Source organism: Elgaria multicarinata, chromosome 2 (assembly GCF_023053635.1).
Source record: "Elgaria multicarinata webbii isolate HBS135686 ecotype San Diego chromosome 2, rElgMul1.1.pri, whole genome shotgun sequence".
NCBI lineage: Eukaryota > Metazoa > Chordata > Lepidosauria > Squamata > Anguidae > Elgaria > Elgaria multicarinata.
The window spans coordinates 98,695,523-98,708,981 of NC_086172.1; the positions used below are offsets into that span (position 1 = coordinate 98,695,523).

Here is a 13,459-nt window from a genome sequence, read left to right on the forward strand (position 1 = left end):
TACCTGAGGGAGTACCTTCTCCCATATCAACTTACTCATTTACTGACATCTATAGGTCAGAGCCCCTGGCTGCCCTGTCACACACACAGGTAAATCTGACAACAATTGGGGAACAGATTTTCTGTTGTTATGCCCCCCTTCAGAATTCTCTTTCCCCTGCAATGCGATAGGCACCATCATTGACAGGATTTAGGCACCTGTTGAGAATTTATCAGTATACCCAGCATCTACCTAGTTTGGTAGATTTTCTTTGTTATTTTTAATTTTGTATGTTAATTTTTTTTAATGCATTTTGTACACTCACTATGATGTGATAAAAGATGGTATATGAATATATTAAATAAATAAATAAATAAATAAATAAAATAGTTACATAACTTAAAAAGCTAAATTAAAGAGATCTGTCTTTACCCCCTTTGTAAAAGTCAAGTGGAGGCAATAATAATTCTTTTTTTAAAATTAATACTTTTATTGTATTTTCCACTAAAACAAGACACATAAGGAAAGGTAAAAATACAAACTATACAATACAACAATACAAACTATACAAACTAAATCACAACGCAAACATCTACTGAAATAAACACAAATACATACGGCTATATTCCATTTAAAGCGATCTTCATGTCAGATGGCAAATATCAATTATTTCTAGTTAACCAGATCCAAATTACATAAAAGCAAGCAAATGTATATAACAAAGGCAAAAATGCAAGTTATATATAAAATCCGCATACCAATATATCGTTCTTTTGCAGTTCTTGTATATACTCAATAAAAGCATTACATATGAAGCTATTGTTCCTTCTTTTACTAACACCGTTAATTCTGCCATCTCCGCCAATTCCAACACCTTGAGGAGCCATTCTTCCGTTGTTGGTACTTGTGTTTTTTTCCCAATATTGCGCATATAGTAGTCTTGCCGTTGTTACCATATATTGGAATAACAATCCTTTTTTCACTAACTTTGAAGGAGATATATGCCATCTATACATCATCTTATAAAAAATTCTCCTTTAGTCTTGGCAATAATAATTCTTGATGGAGTGCATTCCACAGAGCAAAGTGCTTTCCCACCTGCCCAACAAACAAACCTCTGTGGGTAACAGTACCCTCAGGAGGATTTCTCCTACAGATCATAATAACCAGACTGGTATATAACAAGACAGGCAGTTGTTTAGATAGCGAGGCCCTAAACCTAAGAACACAATCAATTTCAGCAAAATTATTTATTTATGTAATACATTTATATCCCACTTCTCAGAATGATTTTTCAAACTGCTTACCAAAAAAGAAAACCTTATAACTATTCTCTTATTTTTCCTTGCATTGAAATAACTGGATGTTCCTTCACCCATCTTCACTATTTTAATAATACATTCCGAAGTCTTTTACCAGTTGATTTTCTCATGTCTTCAGTAAACAAGTAATATTTGGGGGGAGGGTGTCCCAATATCACTAGCAGCATCTTTGCTATTCGCTGCTTGTTGTACAGTTTCTAGGCCACTGGACTTAATTCTTACTACAGGATTACTGGGGAATTTGGCTTCAACAACACTGCCTGTAAAAGGGGGGTGGGAATCAGCTATATGGATCAAAAAATGCTTCGTTTTATTTGTGCAGTTGTATATCCCCTTGTCTGTGGGATTATATTCACCCTTCCCTTCACTAATTGGTTGAGCTTTCTGTTGTAAGACTCAGGTAGAGGGGCCTTCTTTGATGTTTATGAAAGGTAGGAAGGAATTTCACACTTTGCTGTGCGTCATTCAGCTGCAAGGAAAGAATGTTACAGCTTGCTGGGTGCATTACTTGGAATCAATTATTGACTTGTCTTCTTGGCACAGAATGCCTGGTAAAGCTCAGTCTTGCAGGAGCCCTCATTTACTCTGGGAAATGTACCTCTTTTGTGGATGAGTGCTAGCAGTGTTTTAATGCTGAGCAACGGATGAAATAGTTTAAGAGGTTATTACTGAAAGAATGCAATGTCCTATATAAATGTTGTTTTCATGCAGAAGCAAATCATTATCTTCTGCAAACAAAACAAAAAACAAGATCTTTTGAATCATTCTTGCATTGTTTGCATTGCTATTTCAGCTTGAAATGGTGAAAGAGCAAAATAAGATCAGTATTTAGTAGACAAACCAGTCAATTTTGAAATATATGAACACAATCAATGGGAATCAGTCATGTTATCTACCCACAGATGAAAGTGTGATGGGTAAATAGCCTTTAATTGTAAAGGAGAATGAAATGAAATGTGCCTTGCATCTCTCTCTCTCTCTCTCTCTGCCAGTTATTCCCTCACATTTTACTTTTATAAGTTCTTTTGAAAGAGTGATGTTCATTTCCCCATGAAATAAATTAGTAGATAAAATTATAATTTCTTTCTTTCTTTCTTTCTTGTCAGGTCCTTGATGGGAGACTTCCTGACACCTCATGGATACCACCTTGAGTTCCATGGAAGGAAGAAATACATTTCTGCTTTGCTCGGTAAAAGTTCTCTGCATGGCAGCCACAGAATAATCTTAGTGCAAACATTAAAATGTAAACATAAACTCTAGTAATATATTAAAAAGTTTTAAAGGGACACTTCAGAAATGTGTGCAGTAAAAGCTGACATTTAAAACTGTATATTTAAAGACTCCCTTGTAAAGAAGGAGGATTGTTTTGGATTAAAAGGAGGGAAGATATTAATAAGTAATTTTATAATACACATGTAGAGTTAAATCCTATGTGTGGAAGTTACAGTGAATTCAGCTAAAGGTAGTTGTGACTGAGCCTTCAGCCTGTAAACTAATAAGCCCCCACTGAATTCTTAGGACTTATTATTGAACAAATATGCATAGGATCTGTCAGCATGTCCCATTGGGTTTAATGAAACGTAACTCAGTCCTATGCATACTAGAAGAAAGTTCTTGTGAATTCAATAGGACTTCTGAGTAAGTAGGCATAGGATTGGTGTATATCAGTTTAAACAGTGGGGGAAGGACCTAGAAGCAAAACATACACATTCAATTTTTTATTTTTTAAAAAAAATCGACCTAGTTTGAGAGGGCGGATGTCATATTTGTTTTATTAGGAACAAGTACAAGTTGTCCCCGTTTTTCAACCTCAGAGAGCTCCACACGTTGCGCGCCTATGACAGAAAGCAGCGGAGTGGAGCGGACAGCCTAGAGCGTCGGCCACCGTTGCTAGACCAAAGCCACGGCCGGTGACTCTCCACAGCGAGCGAGCGCGGCGGCAAGGGGAAGGGGAAAGGTAGAACCGGAGGCGCCTTGAGAAACGACTCCAGCCCGGCTGCCTGCGTCTCGCGAGAAACCTGTCGTCGGCCATTTTGCCATTGATTGGCGCTGGCGGAGGGAGGGAGGGAGGGAGCTGAGGCGTCGCTGCCCTCGCTGAGTGGAAGGGTGGGGGCGAGTCAACGGGGAGAGAGAGAGCGACAGATAGAGAAAGGAGGACGGGAAAGAGAGGAGGAAGAAGGAGAAGGAAATAATGACGATGAGCCTGCCGCGACCCCCCTGTCTGGTGTCTTCCTCCTCTGGCGGCTCCTCTTGCTGACGAAGACTCCCCGCCTCAGCCTGCCGCGGGCCCCAGGCTGGCTGCGCCACTGGCCATGGTGCCCAGCGAGGAGAACCAGCTGGTCCCCAAAGAGGTGAGCGTTGTTTCGCGCACGCAGCGAGGGAGCGGGCAGGCCGCGCATTGAGCGGTCAAGAGGGAAAGCCAGCGACGGCTGCCCCGCTGGATACGCCGGCGACGACCAGGACGAAGCCGTCGTGCGCGCGTATTGAAGGCCTGGCTCGGGTAGAAAAGCCGTGCCCGGGGCGCTGAGTGGGATAAGCGGGTGAGGGGGGCTTTCCTTGGGCACAGAGCGGAGTGGCCTGACGGCCTGGGAATTGGTCGGGTCTCGCGTTAACGCCTGGCTGGCGTTCATGCGTTTGGATCCGGTGGGAGCGAGGGCGTGTGAGAGCTCTTGGCGTATTTGAAGGGGCCTGGCTGCTTAGGGCCTTGCAGGAGGCATGGGGAAAATATCTCGCTGGACGCCAAGAGGCAGCACGCAGGACTGTTCAGGTGTCATGGGAAGCCTGGGGCGAAGGAACGTCCAAAGCAGATCCTTCCCTTTCTGGGGGGGGGGGGGGATCTTTGGGGAATTCCCTACTTACCCAAGTCAATAAAGGAAACGTCGATGAAGGCAATTAACTAGGTTCCTTGTTGTCTATTTTGTTTTTATCGAATGGGATTGCAATAGAAGAGTCATCTGGAATAGTTACAGAACTATTGCGATAATGTGTGTTCTTGGGAATAGAGGTAGCCATGATAGTTTGCAGTATTGGTAAGACTTGTGTGACAGGTGTACATAAAAGTTCGAGTGATGCTGAAGGAAGAGCAGTTGTCTGTCTGAGTAGGTTAAGAGCTGGGTTTTGTGAGTTGGACAAGATAGTGGTTTACACAGGTTGGTAGTAGTCAAGTTGGCCTACATTGAAGAAACCTTTTCTGCATGGATTTGTCTGCCATGGAGGCCCTATACATACTGAGGATTCTGGTGTATTTTCTATAGAAGGAGTGGCAGGCTTTGGGCTTGTGGAATTTACTTTTGTTTTTTACAAGAACCCGAAGATACAACAACCTTAGTTAGACATGCGCTTAGGGTGTAATCCTGTGCCTTAAGCCTTTTTCTGTGTGTATAAACATGCATAGGATTGCATCCTTAGAATAAAAACTTGTGAGGCCAAGAATTTGGTGTGTTGTTTTTAGCACTAGAGATAAACAACTCGCCATCTTTCCACATAAAAATGTAGTCCTAGTTATTCCCTTAATGTTTTCTTCATTTCAGCAGTATAATTTAGGATGGAGAGAGGTAATTTTGTTCCTGTTGTTAAACAATTGGGAGTAGATCCTTGCTGATGTATGGCAGATTATCCAGGATCCACCAGTAGCTGCAGTTTACCTTCTCACCCCTGTTCTATGGCACACTCTCAGTTCATGTGGGAGTAAGTGGCCAGTCCTAATGGGTATCACTGGGAGTTCACATTAGAGTACATCTAATACTACTTATTCCCTCCCCCTTCCCACTGTGCATGATAGGGGAAGATAAGCAGTAGTGGAAAACCTGTTTTTCATGGGAGGTTCATCCGCCATGACTGATCATTGCATTGAGCAACCCCTGATAAGCGTTCTCCTGGACTGAAAACTGGTGGGTTTAGCTCATATTTAAAGAAAAGAAAATAGAACTGTTGACACAGGCTTGCAAATATAAGGCATTTTTCTGGTGTTTGTAGTCTGAAATGAGATGGTATATCTATTAGCAAGGATTGTGTTAAAGTTCGTGAAGACAAAAAGAGCCTATCAGATTTTTCTTTGTAAAATTTAGGAATGAAGAAATGAGAGAGGAGTGTTCTATGATATTTTAAATGTGGGGGAGGAAAGAAAGGGTTTCTTCTTATTTTGTGCAGGCTGATTTACACTATTATTTAGGTTCCAGGAACACTCCCACAAGTTGATGTGTCTTTAGGTGTAACATTGGAATATGTAATCTATTATACTGTTAAAGAAAGATGTAGGTATACTAATCTGATAAATTATTTGGAGGTGAGTGGCATTCACACAAGTTTGCAAAACTCTTATGTTAGCTTTAGATGTTGGATTGATCTATAAGAGTAATCTTGCAGCTTAATAGAACATGAGAAATGACCCTGGGATTATAAGAACCTCTTAAGGCCCTCTTTGAGGCTAAGTTTTCTCAGCTTTATTTCTACTGGGTCACTGCAATAATTCGAATAGTGGCTAATGAGAGAGAGAGAGAGAGAGAGACCTTTAAGTAATGGGATTGTAATTACAGGAAGGTGGTACAGCCGATAATTTCAGTATGTTGCTAACTGGAATCCTGACCCTAAACTCATTCAGTAAAACATTCAAAATAATGTGCCTGTCCAGACCTCTTTGGTTACATCAGTGCAAACTTAAAAACTTTATAGAAAGATCACACGCATAAAGATGCAGCTGTTTCTGAAAACAGTGTTGTGCTCCTTGTTCTCACCTCTCTCTGTAATGTTCAGTACAAACTATTCTGTTTCTTGATGCATGTTTTCCATCTCCAGTTGATTGTATTGTGCTTTTCTTCAATTCTAACTAACAATGAGGTAAGTGTGCTAATGATACAGAGAAGATGGGACAAACAAGATAATTGGTCTTCTTTTTTTGGAAGTACCTCTATTTTTTAAATAACAGGTTGTTCTGCCTACAAAGGTGAAGGCCTTCATTAATCATGTATAATTTTTCAGTTTCACGTAAGGTGATATGTATGAGTATATATGGCATATATAAATACCTCCTGAATACCAAAGATGACAATAATAGTGCAGTGTCACATGATGGTCAAGAAGCAAAAGGGGCTAATAGCAGAAGGCTTTTGGCAGTAATTGTAAATAACTATTGCAGAGTGGAATGATTAATGGCAGGGTCTGGCTGTGATCTTCATTGCTCCAGAACTAAAATGCACCGAGAAGCTTATTTTTAACAGCTTGAGCTATGCAGGATTCCAATGCTCTTGCATTTTTAGATATATAAAGGGATTCTGGGGAGACAGGAAGGTAATTCTGTTTTGTCAACTCGTGTATTTTCAAGAAATCACCTACCTACATCTATACATAGCATACAGTGTTTTTCACTGCTTTGCTTTGTATTATAATCTGTCATTTTATAGTATGTATTGGACATAAACAGACTAGAACATACAATTTATTATAGCATTTTCTTTCCCACTTTTATTATTACTCTATTACTTTTTACTAGAACATTGGAAAGATTTTCCTCTTTAGGGTACATCAAGGGGTTGGCAACATGCGGCCCATGGAAGTTGTAGTCCAAAACATATGGAGGGTGCTAGGTTGGGGAAGGTTTATTTAGTGGATAATGCTAAAACACTTTTGCTATGAAGGCTTAATTTTCTCTTAATACAAATACTACTTACAGAAAGAGCTTTCTTCTCACTTACGTACTGGTTGGTATCAGATTGTCAACCTTGCTGAAAGCAATTCAAAGCAGCTTCTAACAACTAATGTTATTACTTAATAATTTATTTCCAATTAATCCCTGAGCAATAGTTCAGAGTGCGTATGTTAAACTTTGAACAGCTACTGCTCCACACGGTGAAGTAAAACAAATTATTGACTTTTAATCTTTAACGAATTCTGAGGCACCAGAACAGCATGGTGAATGATCGTTTCAATTGATATGACTTGGGCAGTGCTGTAGTGTAAGGCTGATTAGAACAGGAATTATGAAAAACAAAATACAGAAAGACATTCTTGTTAGTAGAGTTATCTTGATTGGAAAATTAGATTTTCCTTGATTGGAAAATTAGATTTTCTGCAAAGACAGCTGTATTTGAGTCTAAGCGCTCAAAATGTAAGAATAAACCCACTGTGGAACTTTTCAGTAAATCACTGAGGACTGGATAATATGAATGTATAAAAATGAAAGCAGAGAATTTTTAATACTTAAGAATACCTGTGGTGCATAAACATACAAGTCTGACTCTGGCCCACTTGCATTGGCTGCCTGTATGTTTCCGTGTCCGATTCAAGGTGTTGGTTTTAACCTATAAAGCCTGCCATGGCTTGGGTCCACAATAACTAACAGAACACCTTTCCCGACATGAACCTACCCGTACACTATGTTCAACATCTAAGGTCCTCCTTCAGGTGCCTACTCCAAGGGAAGATTGGAGGATGGCAACAAGGGAGAGGGCCTTCTCAGTGGTGGCCCCCCAATTGTGGAATGATCTCCCCGACGAGGCCCACCTGGGGCCAACATTGTTAACTTTTCAGCGGCAGGTCAAGACTTTTCTCTTCTCCCAGGCAGATCTTTCGCTTACTGGCGGGGGGGGGGGATTTTTGGGGAATCCCCTACTTACCCATGTCAATAAAGGAAATGTCGATGAAGGCAAATAACTAGGATCCTTGTTGTCTATTTTGTTTTTATCAAAAGGGATTGCGATAGAAGAGTAATCTAGAATAGTTATAGAACTATTGCGACAGTTCAAAGTTGTTTTTAAAAGGATGTTGTCTTTGTATGTTGTCTGCTTTTATGTTTTTAAATTTTGTATATCATTTTTCAATGTTTAATGTTTTAATCTTTTGTAAACCACCCAGTGAGCTTTGGCTATGGGGCAGTATAGAAATGTAATAAATAAATTGTCCCCAAATTTATGCTATAATTAAACTCATTAACCTTTAAAAGTAGTTTTAGCAGATTTTGGTTGGCCTTAAATTATGTATTTTACTTTATTTATATACTGGCTTTCTGCAAAACAAATAATACCCAAGGGGGTATCAAATAATTGAAGAAAATATTCCTTATAAGAAAAGAACATTGGACTGGAAAGTCAGGATGAAAAACGTTAGATGTCTGTGATATATCAATCATTGAACGAGAAATTATTAAGAAACTGGGACTAAAGTTGTAGGCCCTGCAAAGTGCAGGAGTAAGAAAATTGGAGGATGGCTGATGTGATGCATGGGTCTATGAAGGCAATATGGTTAAATGAAGCTGCCTTCTACTGAATAAAGCTAATTGGCCCACCCAACCCACCTCCTCCCTCCCAATCCCCTTTCCTTTTGTGTCATGTCTTTTAGATTGTAAGCCTGTGGGCAGGGACTGTCAAGAAATACTTTTGTAAGCCGCCGTGAGAGCCTTTTTTGGATGAATGGCGGCATAAAAATCCTTAAATAAATAAAAATAAATAAATAAAAGTATACTGTGCTCTACCTGGCAGTATCATTTCTCCATGATTTCAGGCAAATAGATGTCTTTTTCAGCCTTGCTATATGACACTCCAGGAAATAAACCCGGAACCATCTGTATGCAAAGTATGTTCTCTAACTGTTGATATATGATCCTTTATTTATTAAATTTATATCTTACATTCCCACTAAAAATAGCATCTAACAATAAATATACATACAATAAGAGTTATAATTAAAGCATTAAAGCTCATCCAATAGAGTGCAAACAAAATGCCTCAGTGAGAAAGAAATAATAGCACCCACCACATTAAAGAGCAAATCAGGTTATACACCAAAAGCAAGATGAAGCTAGCCTGGCCTGCCTTGGCAGGGAGTTCCAGAGCCTAGGAGTAGATACCAAGAAGGCCATCTCTCGTTTTCTACCAAATGTACCTCTGATAATAGGACAAAGGAGGACCTCTCCTGAAGATTCTAAAACCTATAGGCTCATATGGGAGAATGAGGTCTCAAATAGCCTTGTTCCAAGTCATGTAGGACTTTACAGGTAATTACCAGCACTTGGAATTGTGCTCGATAATGGACTTGTAGCCAGTGGAGCTGTTGTAACAAGAGTGTCACATGGTCCCTATGAGCATCAACAGTCTGGCCAGAGCTTTCTGGACCAGATGAAGTTTTTGAATACTTGGTTATCGTAGTAGTTCAAACAGGACTTAACTATGGCATTTGCCACTATGGCCATATTTGACATCTCCAGGAACGGGCATAGTTGGTGTGCTAACATTAGCTGAATAAAATATATACAGTGTGCACAGGACACAATAATAGCTGATAGTTTGCACAGACAGAAAACTAGAGTCTGAAAGTGAAATGACTCATCAAAATTGAGTCGAGTAGCAGTCTATGGGTTTACCTTTAGTCATGGCTGCTGAACTGCATCTTAAGTGAATGATTATTGTCAAGATAGGCTGCTGTGAACTCCATCCCTAGAATGTGAAAGTTGACATGATTATGTGTTTTTAACTAGCTTACTTCATGTCTAAAAATTTCGCATTACAGTTGTCATGATCATGCTTCACAGGTTCTTTGACTGGATATTCTAGGATATGTCCCAGTAGAACAGTTATTTATAAGTAGACATTTTTAAAACTTGGGGCACGATATACATAAGTGCTTTCTTGCTGTAATACTCCCATCTTCATTTCTGAACCTGTGCAGGCAACCAAGCTTTAGCAAAGCCTGGGCATACATAGAAGCTGGATACTGCATAGCTCACAGAACATACAACTGTTTCAAGTGACTGGGAAGCTTGTTGACTGCTCTGACCAGTTACAAAACTTTCTGGCCAGAATAGAGAAGCCATGCCTAATATAAGGATAGCAGACTAACAGATGCTACATGCTGTGATGTGCCTTCACACAATACATATGTGAAGGGGCGGGGGTTGAGTAACCTTAGTTTCATTATCTGCAATTACATAACACGGTATCAGTTGATAAGCCCTTCAGTCACTAGGTGTTGGGTGGGTATTTGATAATGGTTCATCTTTAGTATGTAATGTGCCATTTCCAAAATTCCTATCTCCAGGGAACTTTCCTCCAGGGGTGGGAAACATGTAGTCCTCCAGATGTTTTGGCCTACAACTCCCATCATCCCTAGCCAGCATTGCCAGTGGTAAGGGATCATGAGAGTTGTAACATATGAGGCCACAAGTTGCCCATCCCTGCTTTACTCCCTCTTATCTAGGAGGTGATGGCTCTTTCTCAAGGTAAAAGCAACAGTTGATTGAATTGCAGAGAATAGTTTCTTCTTAAGACAGGTCCATTTTACCTATTGTTCACCCTGAATTTCTTACAGGCCCTGTTCTGATGTGACTTGGGGAAGGGTGGATAGGCTAACCATAGTGCATGGTGGTTATGCTGTGTGCTCCCACCACATGGTCACAGAAACATGGCCCACAGTATGGTTACCCTAATCACCCTCTACCCTGTCTAACCACTCTGCTTAATGAATCTCCATCCTAACCATCCATCTTAACACATGTAGCTTCTACTTGCACTGCTGCAGGTGTGGGAGTAGCCACTCTTCTGCAACTGCTTGGAGGACCATGGGAAAAGTTTTTCATACCTGATGGTGCTGAAGATTCCCTGGGCCACGGGGCTGCCAAAGAGTGTAAGAGGGATGGGTGGACTCACCCTTGCCTGGTTTTACCAGGCATTCGCCAAGCTGCTTCCACCCGGCCACTCCTTGTCGTGTGAGACTCTGTATGGCTTGGCGAGCACCTGGCAAGCTCTGCAAGGCCGCCCATCCTCGTAACAAGCCACCATTTTGCTCAAAAGGCCTTTTATGGAATTCCACCCCCACCCCACCCGTAAAATGTATTTTACATAAATGGCTTCTATAAAGGGTCCAAGTATACAAGATTACAGGCAACGTTGCTCCCATCTCAGCCTTGGACCACATCTATGCCCTTGTTCTCTTGCACTTCTTTCCCACTTCCATTGCCTCAAAAACAGCTTTAATTTTGGGACGTTTCTCAAATTGTGTGCTGCGGGCAGGGATGGACTGCTAGGAGCAATATCAGAGGCAGTAAACCTATATACACCAGTTGCTAGGGAGTATGGGTGGGAGAGTGTTGTTGCACCATGTCGTGCTTGTGGGTCCCTGGTTGACAGCTAATTGGCCGCTGTGTGAGCAGAGTGCTGGAGTAGATGGACCCATGTTCTGATCCAGCATGGTTCTTCCCAAGTTTTTATGAGGAGGCTGGCTCTCAGCTGTTGAATCATATGTTGTTAGGCAGATTTCAACCATGGCGATCTCATGCAGTGGCAGGAGCATCATCAGCTTTTTCAGCTGCTCATGCCGCTGAGCTCTATGGCAGTGCTTGTTTAATCATAGGGACCTTATATTCTACACACTAAGCCATGTTTAGCACAGCTAACCCTTCTGCAGCATGTGTTTAGTGAGCATGGTTAAACCATTGATGTGTAGCCACAATGGTTACGAAAAACATCCGTCACACAACATGCTATGCCGTTATGTTTATCTCAAAATGCTTAACCATCATGGCTTAGCGTGTTGTCTGAACAAGGCCACAGAGACAGAATTGACATAAGACAGACTGATAATAGGAACTAAAAGGTTCACACATATAAGACCGACTGCGATGGTTTTAACCTATAAATTTCTACATGGCTTGGGACTGCAATATCTGACAGAGCACCTCTCCTGACATGAACCTACCTGTACTCTGTGCTCAGCAACTGAGCTATGCCTCCGGGTGCCTCCTCCAAGGGAGGCTCAGAAAGCGGAAACAAGGGAAAGGGCCTTTTCAGTGGCGCCCCCCCCAACTATAGAATGATCTCCCTGACAATACCTGCCTAATGCTGCCAACATTGCTATCTTTTTGGTGCCAGGGTAAGAACTACCCTATTTCTTTGATTCTAAGACACACTTTTTTTCCCATATAAACATCTCTAAAAACGGGGTGTGTATTAGAATCGCGGGTGTGTCTTAGGGTTTTTTTTTCTGTTGGTGGTACTGAAATTAGTGTGCGTCTTACAATCGATGGCGTCTTACAATCGAAGAAATACGGTACTTCTTTTCACAGGCATTTAGCAATATATGGCAAGTTCTTTATCAGCAGTGGATCTGTCTTTTAGTTATGGTTGATTGCTCAAAGTTTTCTCTGCGTATACAATTTGTTTGTGTGTTTTATGTAAATGGATTTTTAAACGGTGTATACTGTATTTTAATGTTTTTTAAGCTTTGTAAACTGGTTAGAAAGCTTCAGCTTTGGGGTGGTATAGAAATGCAAATAAATAAATAAATAAATAAATAAGGCCTTCCAACCAAGCTCAACTGTGGATGCAGAAGCTTGCATGTCTTCAGTGATGTTCTTAAATTTCTTTTTTTATGTTACTGTTCTCACATGGCAACTGACAGCATGCAAGTATCAGAAGCTCCTTTTGACATGTTCTGGTAAGATGCTGTTTTAAAAAGAAAGGTCTTGCTCTGCGCCTTCTTCCTTCTGATTGCATCTTCTAGGGAATAGATAGATTTTCATACAGATGATGTTGCTGGTATGCTGCTTGTTGACGAGTGGAGGTTGACATTTCTGCACCTGTTGTTTTTCTCTCCCCACCCCCCACCCCAGTTGTGTGCAGGGCTAGAATCTAAAAATCTGATACTTACTTTTAAAAAAAGAGAGACTAATTCTGATTTGGAAATGCTCCTTTTGGGGGCCTTGGTGATTAGATCAAATATTTTAAACAATTAAATGTTTCATTTTAAAAAACGAGTTTCTGTGTGAGTGTATATGTGAATTCATCAATTTTTAGAAATAAGGAATCGTTCCAGTCCTGGGCTACTGGGATGAAGGAAGTAGAGGTGTTCCTTGGTGGTGGTGGTGGTGGTGTGTGTTTGTGTGTGTGTGTGTGTGTGTGTGTGTGTGTGTGTATATATATGCGTGTGTGTGTGTGTGTGTGTGTGTGTGTGTGTGTGTGTGTGATAGATGAGTGCCTTTCAGTGTTAACAGAGTTGTGGGGGCATATTGCTTTATGCTCACTAACATGTTGAGGTTTTCTTTCTTTGCTGTATTCCATTAAGAGACAGGCACCTATGAAAAGAGGAAGTAATACTTTGTCATCTCTTGAGTGCTTACCTTAAAGTCCATGCTGAAGAATATCACTAGCAATGACAATGTGATGGGAATTCTC

At 40.8% G+C, this 13,459-nt stretch overlaps 1 protein-coding gene across 3 annotated transcripts in view; it reads left to right on the forward strand.

The window, feature by feature from the left end:
* Positions 1–3,439: 3,439 nt before the first annotated feature.
* USP47 (ubiquitin specific peptidase 47) overlaps positions 3,440–13,459 on the forward strand; it is a 67,286-nt gene continuing 57,266 nt past the window's right edge. The window contains exon 1 of one of the 3 annotated variants that reach the window (XM_063117287.1): positions 3,440–3,652. In XM_063117287.1, coding sequence (XP_062973357.1) covers positions 3,614–3,652 — 39 coding nt within the window. In that variant the 5' untranslated portion in view covers positions 3,440–3,613. The remainder of the gene's footprint in view (positions 3,653–13,459) is intronic. The other 2 variants (XM_063117286.1, XM_063117288.1) reach the window with 2 other exon arrangements.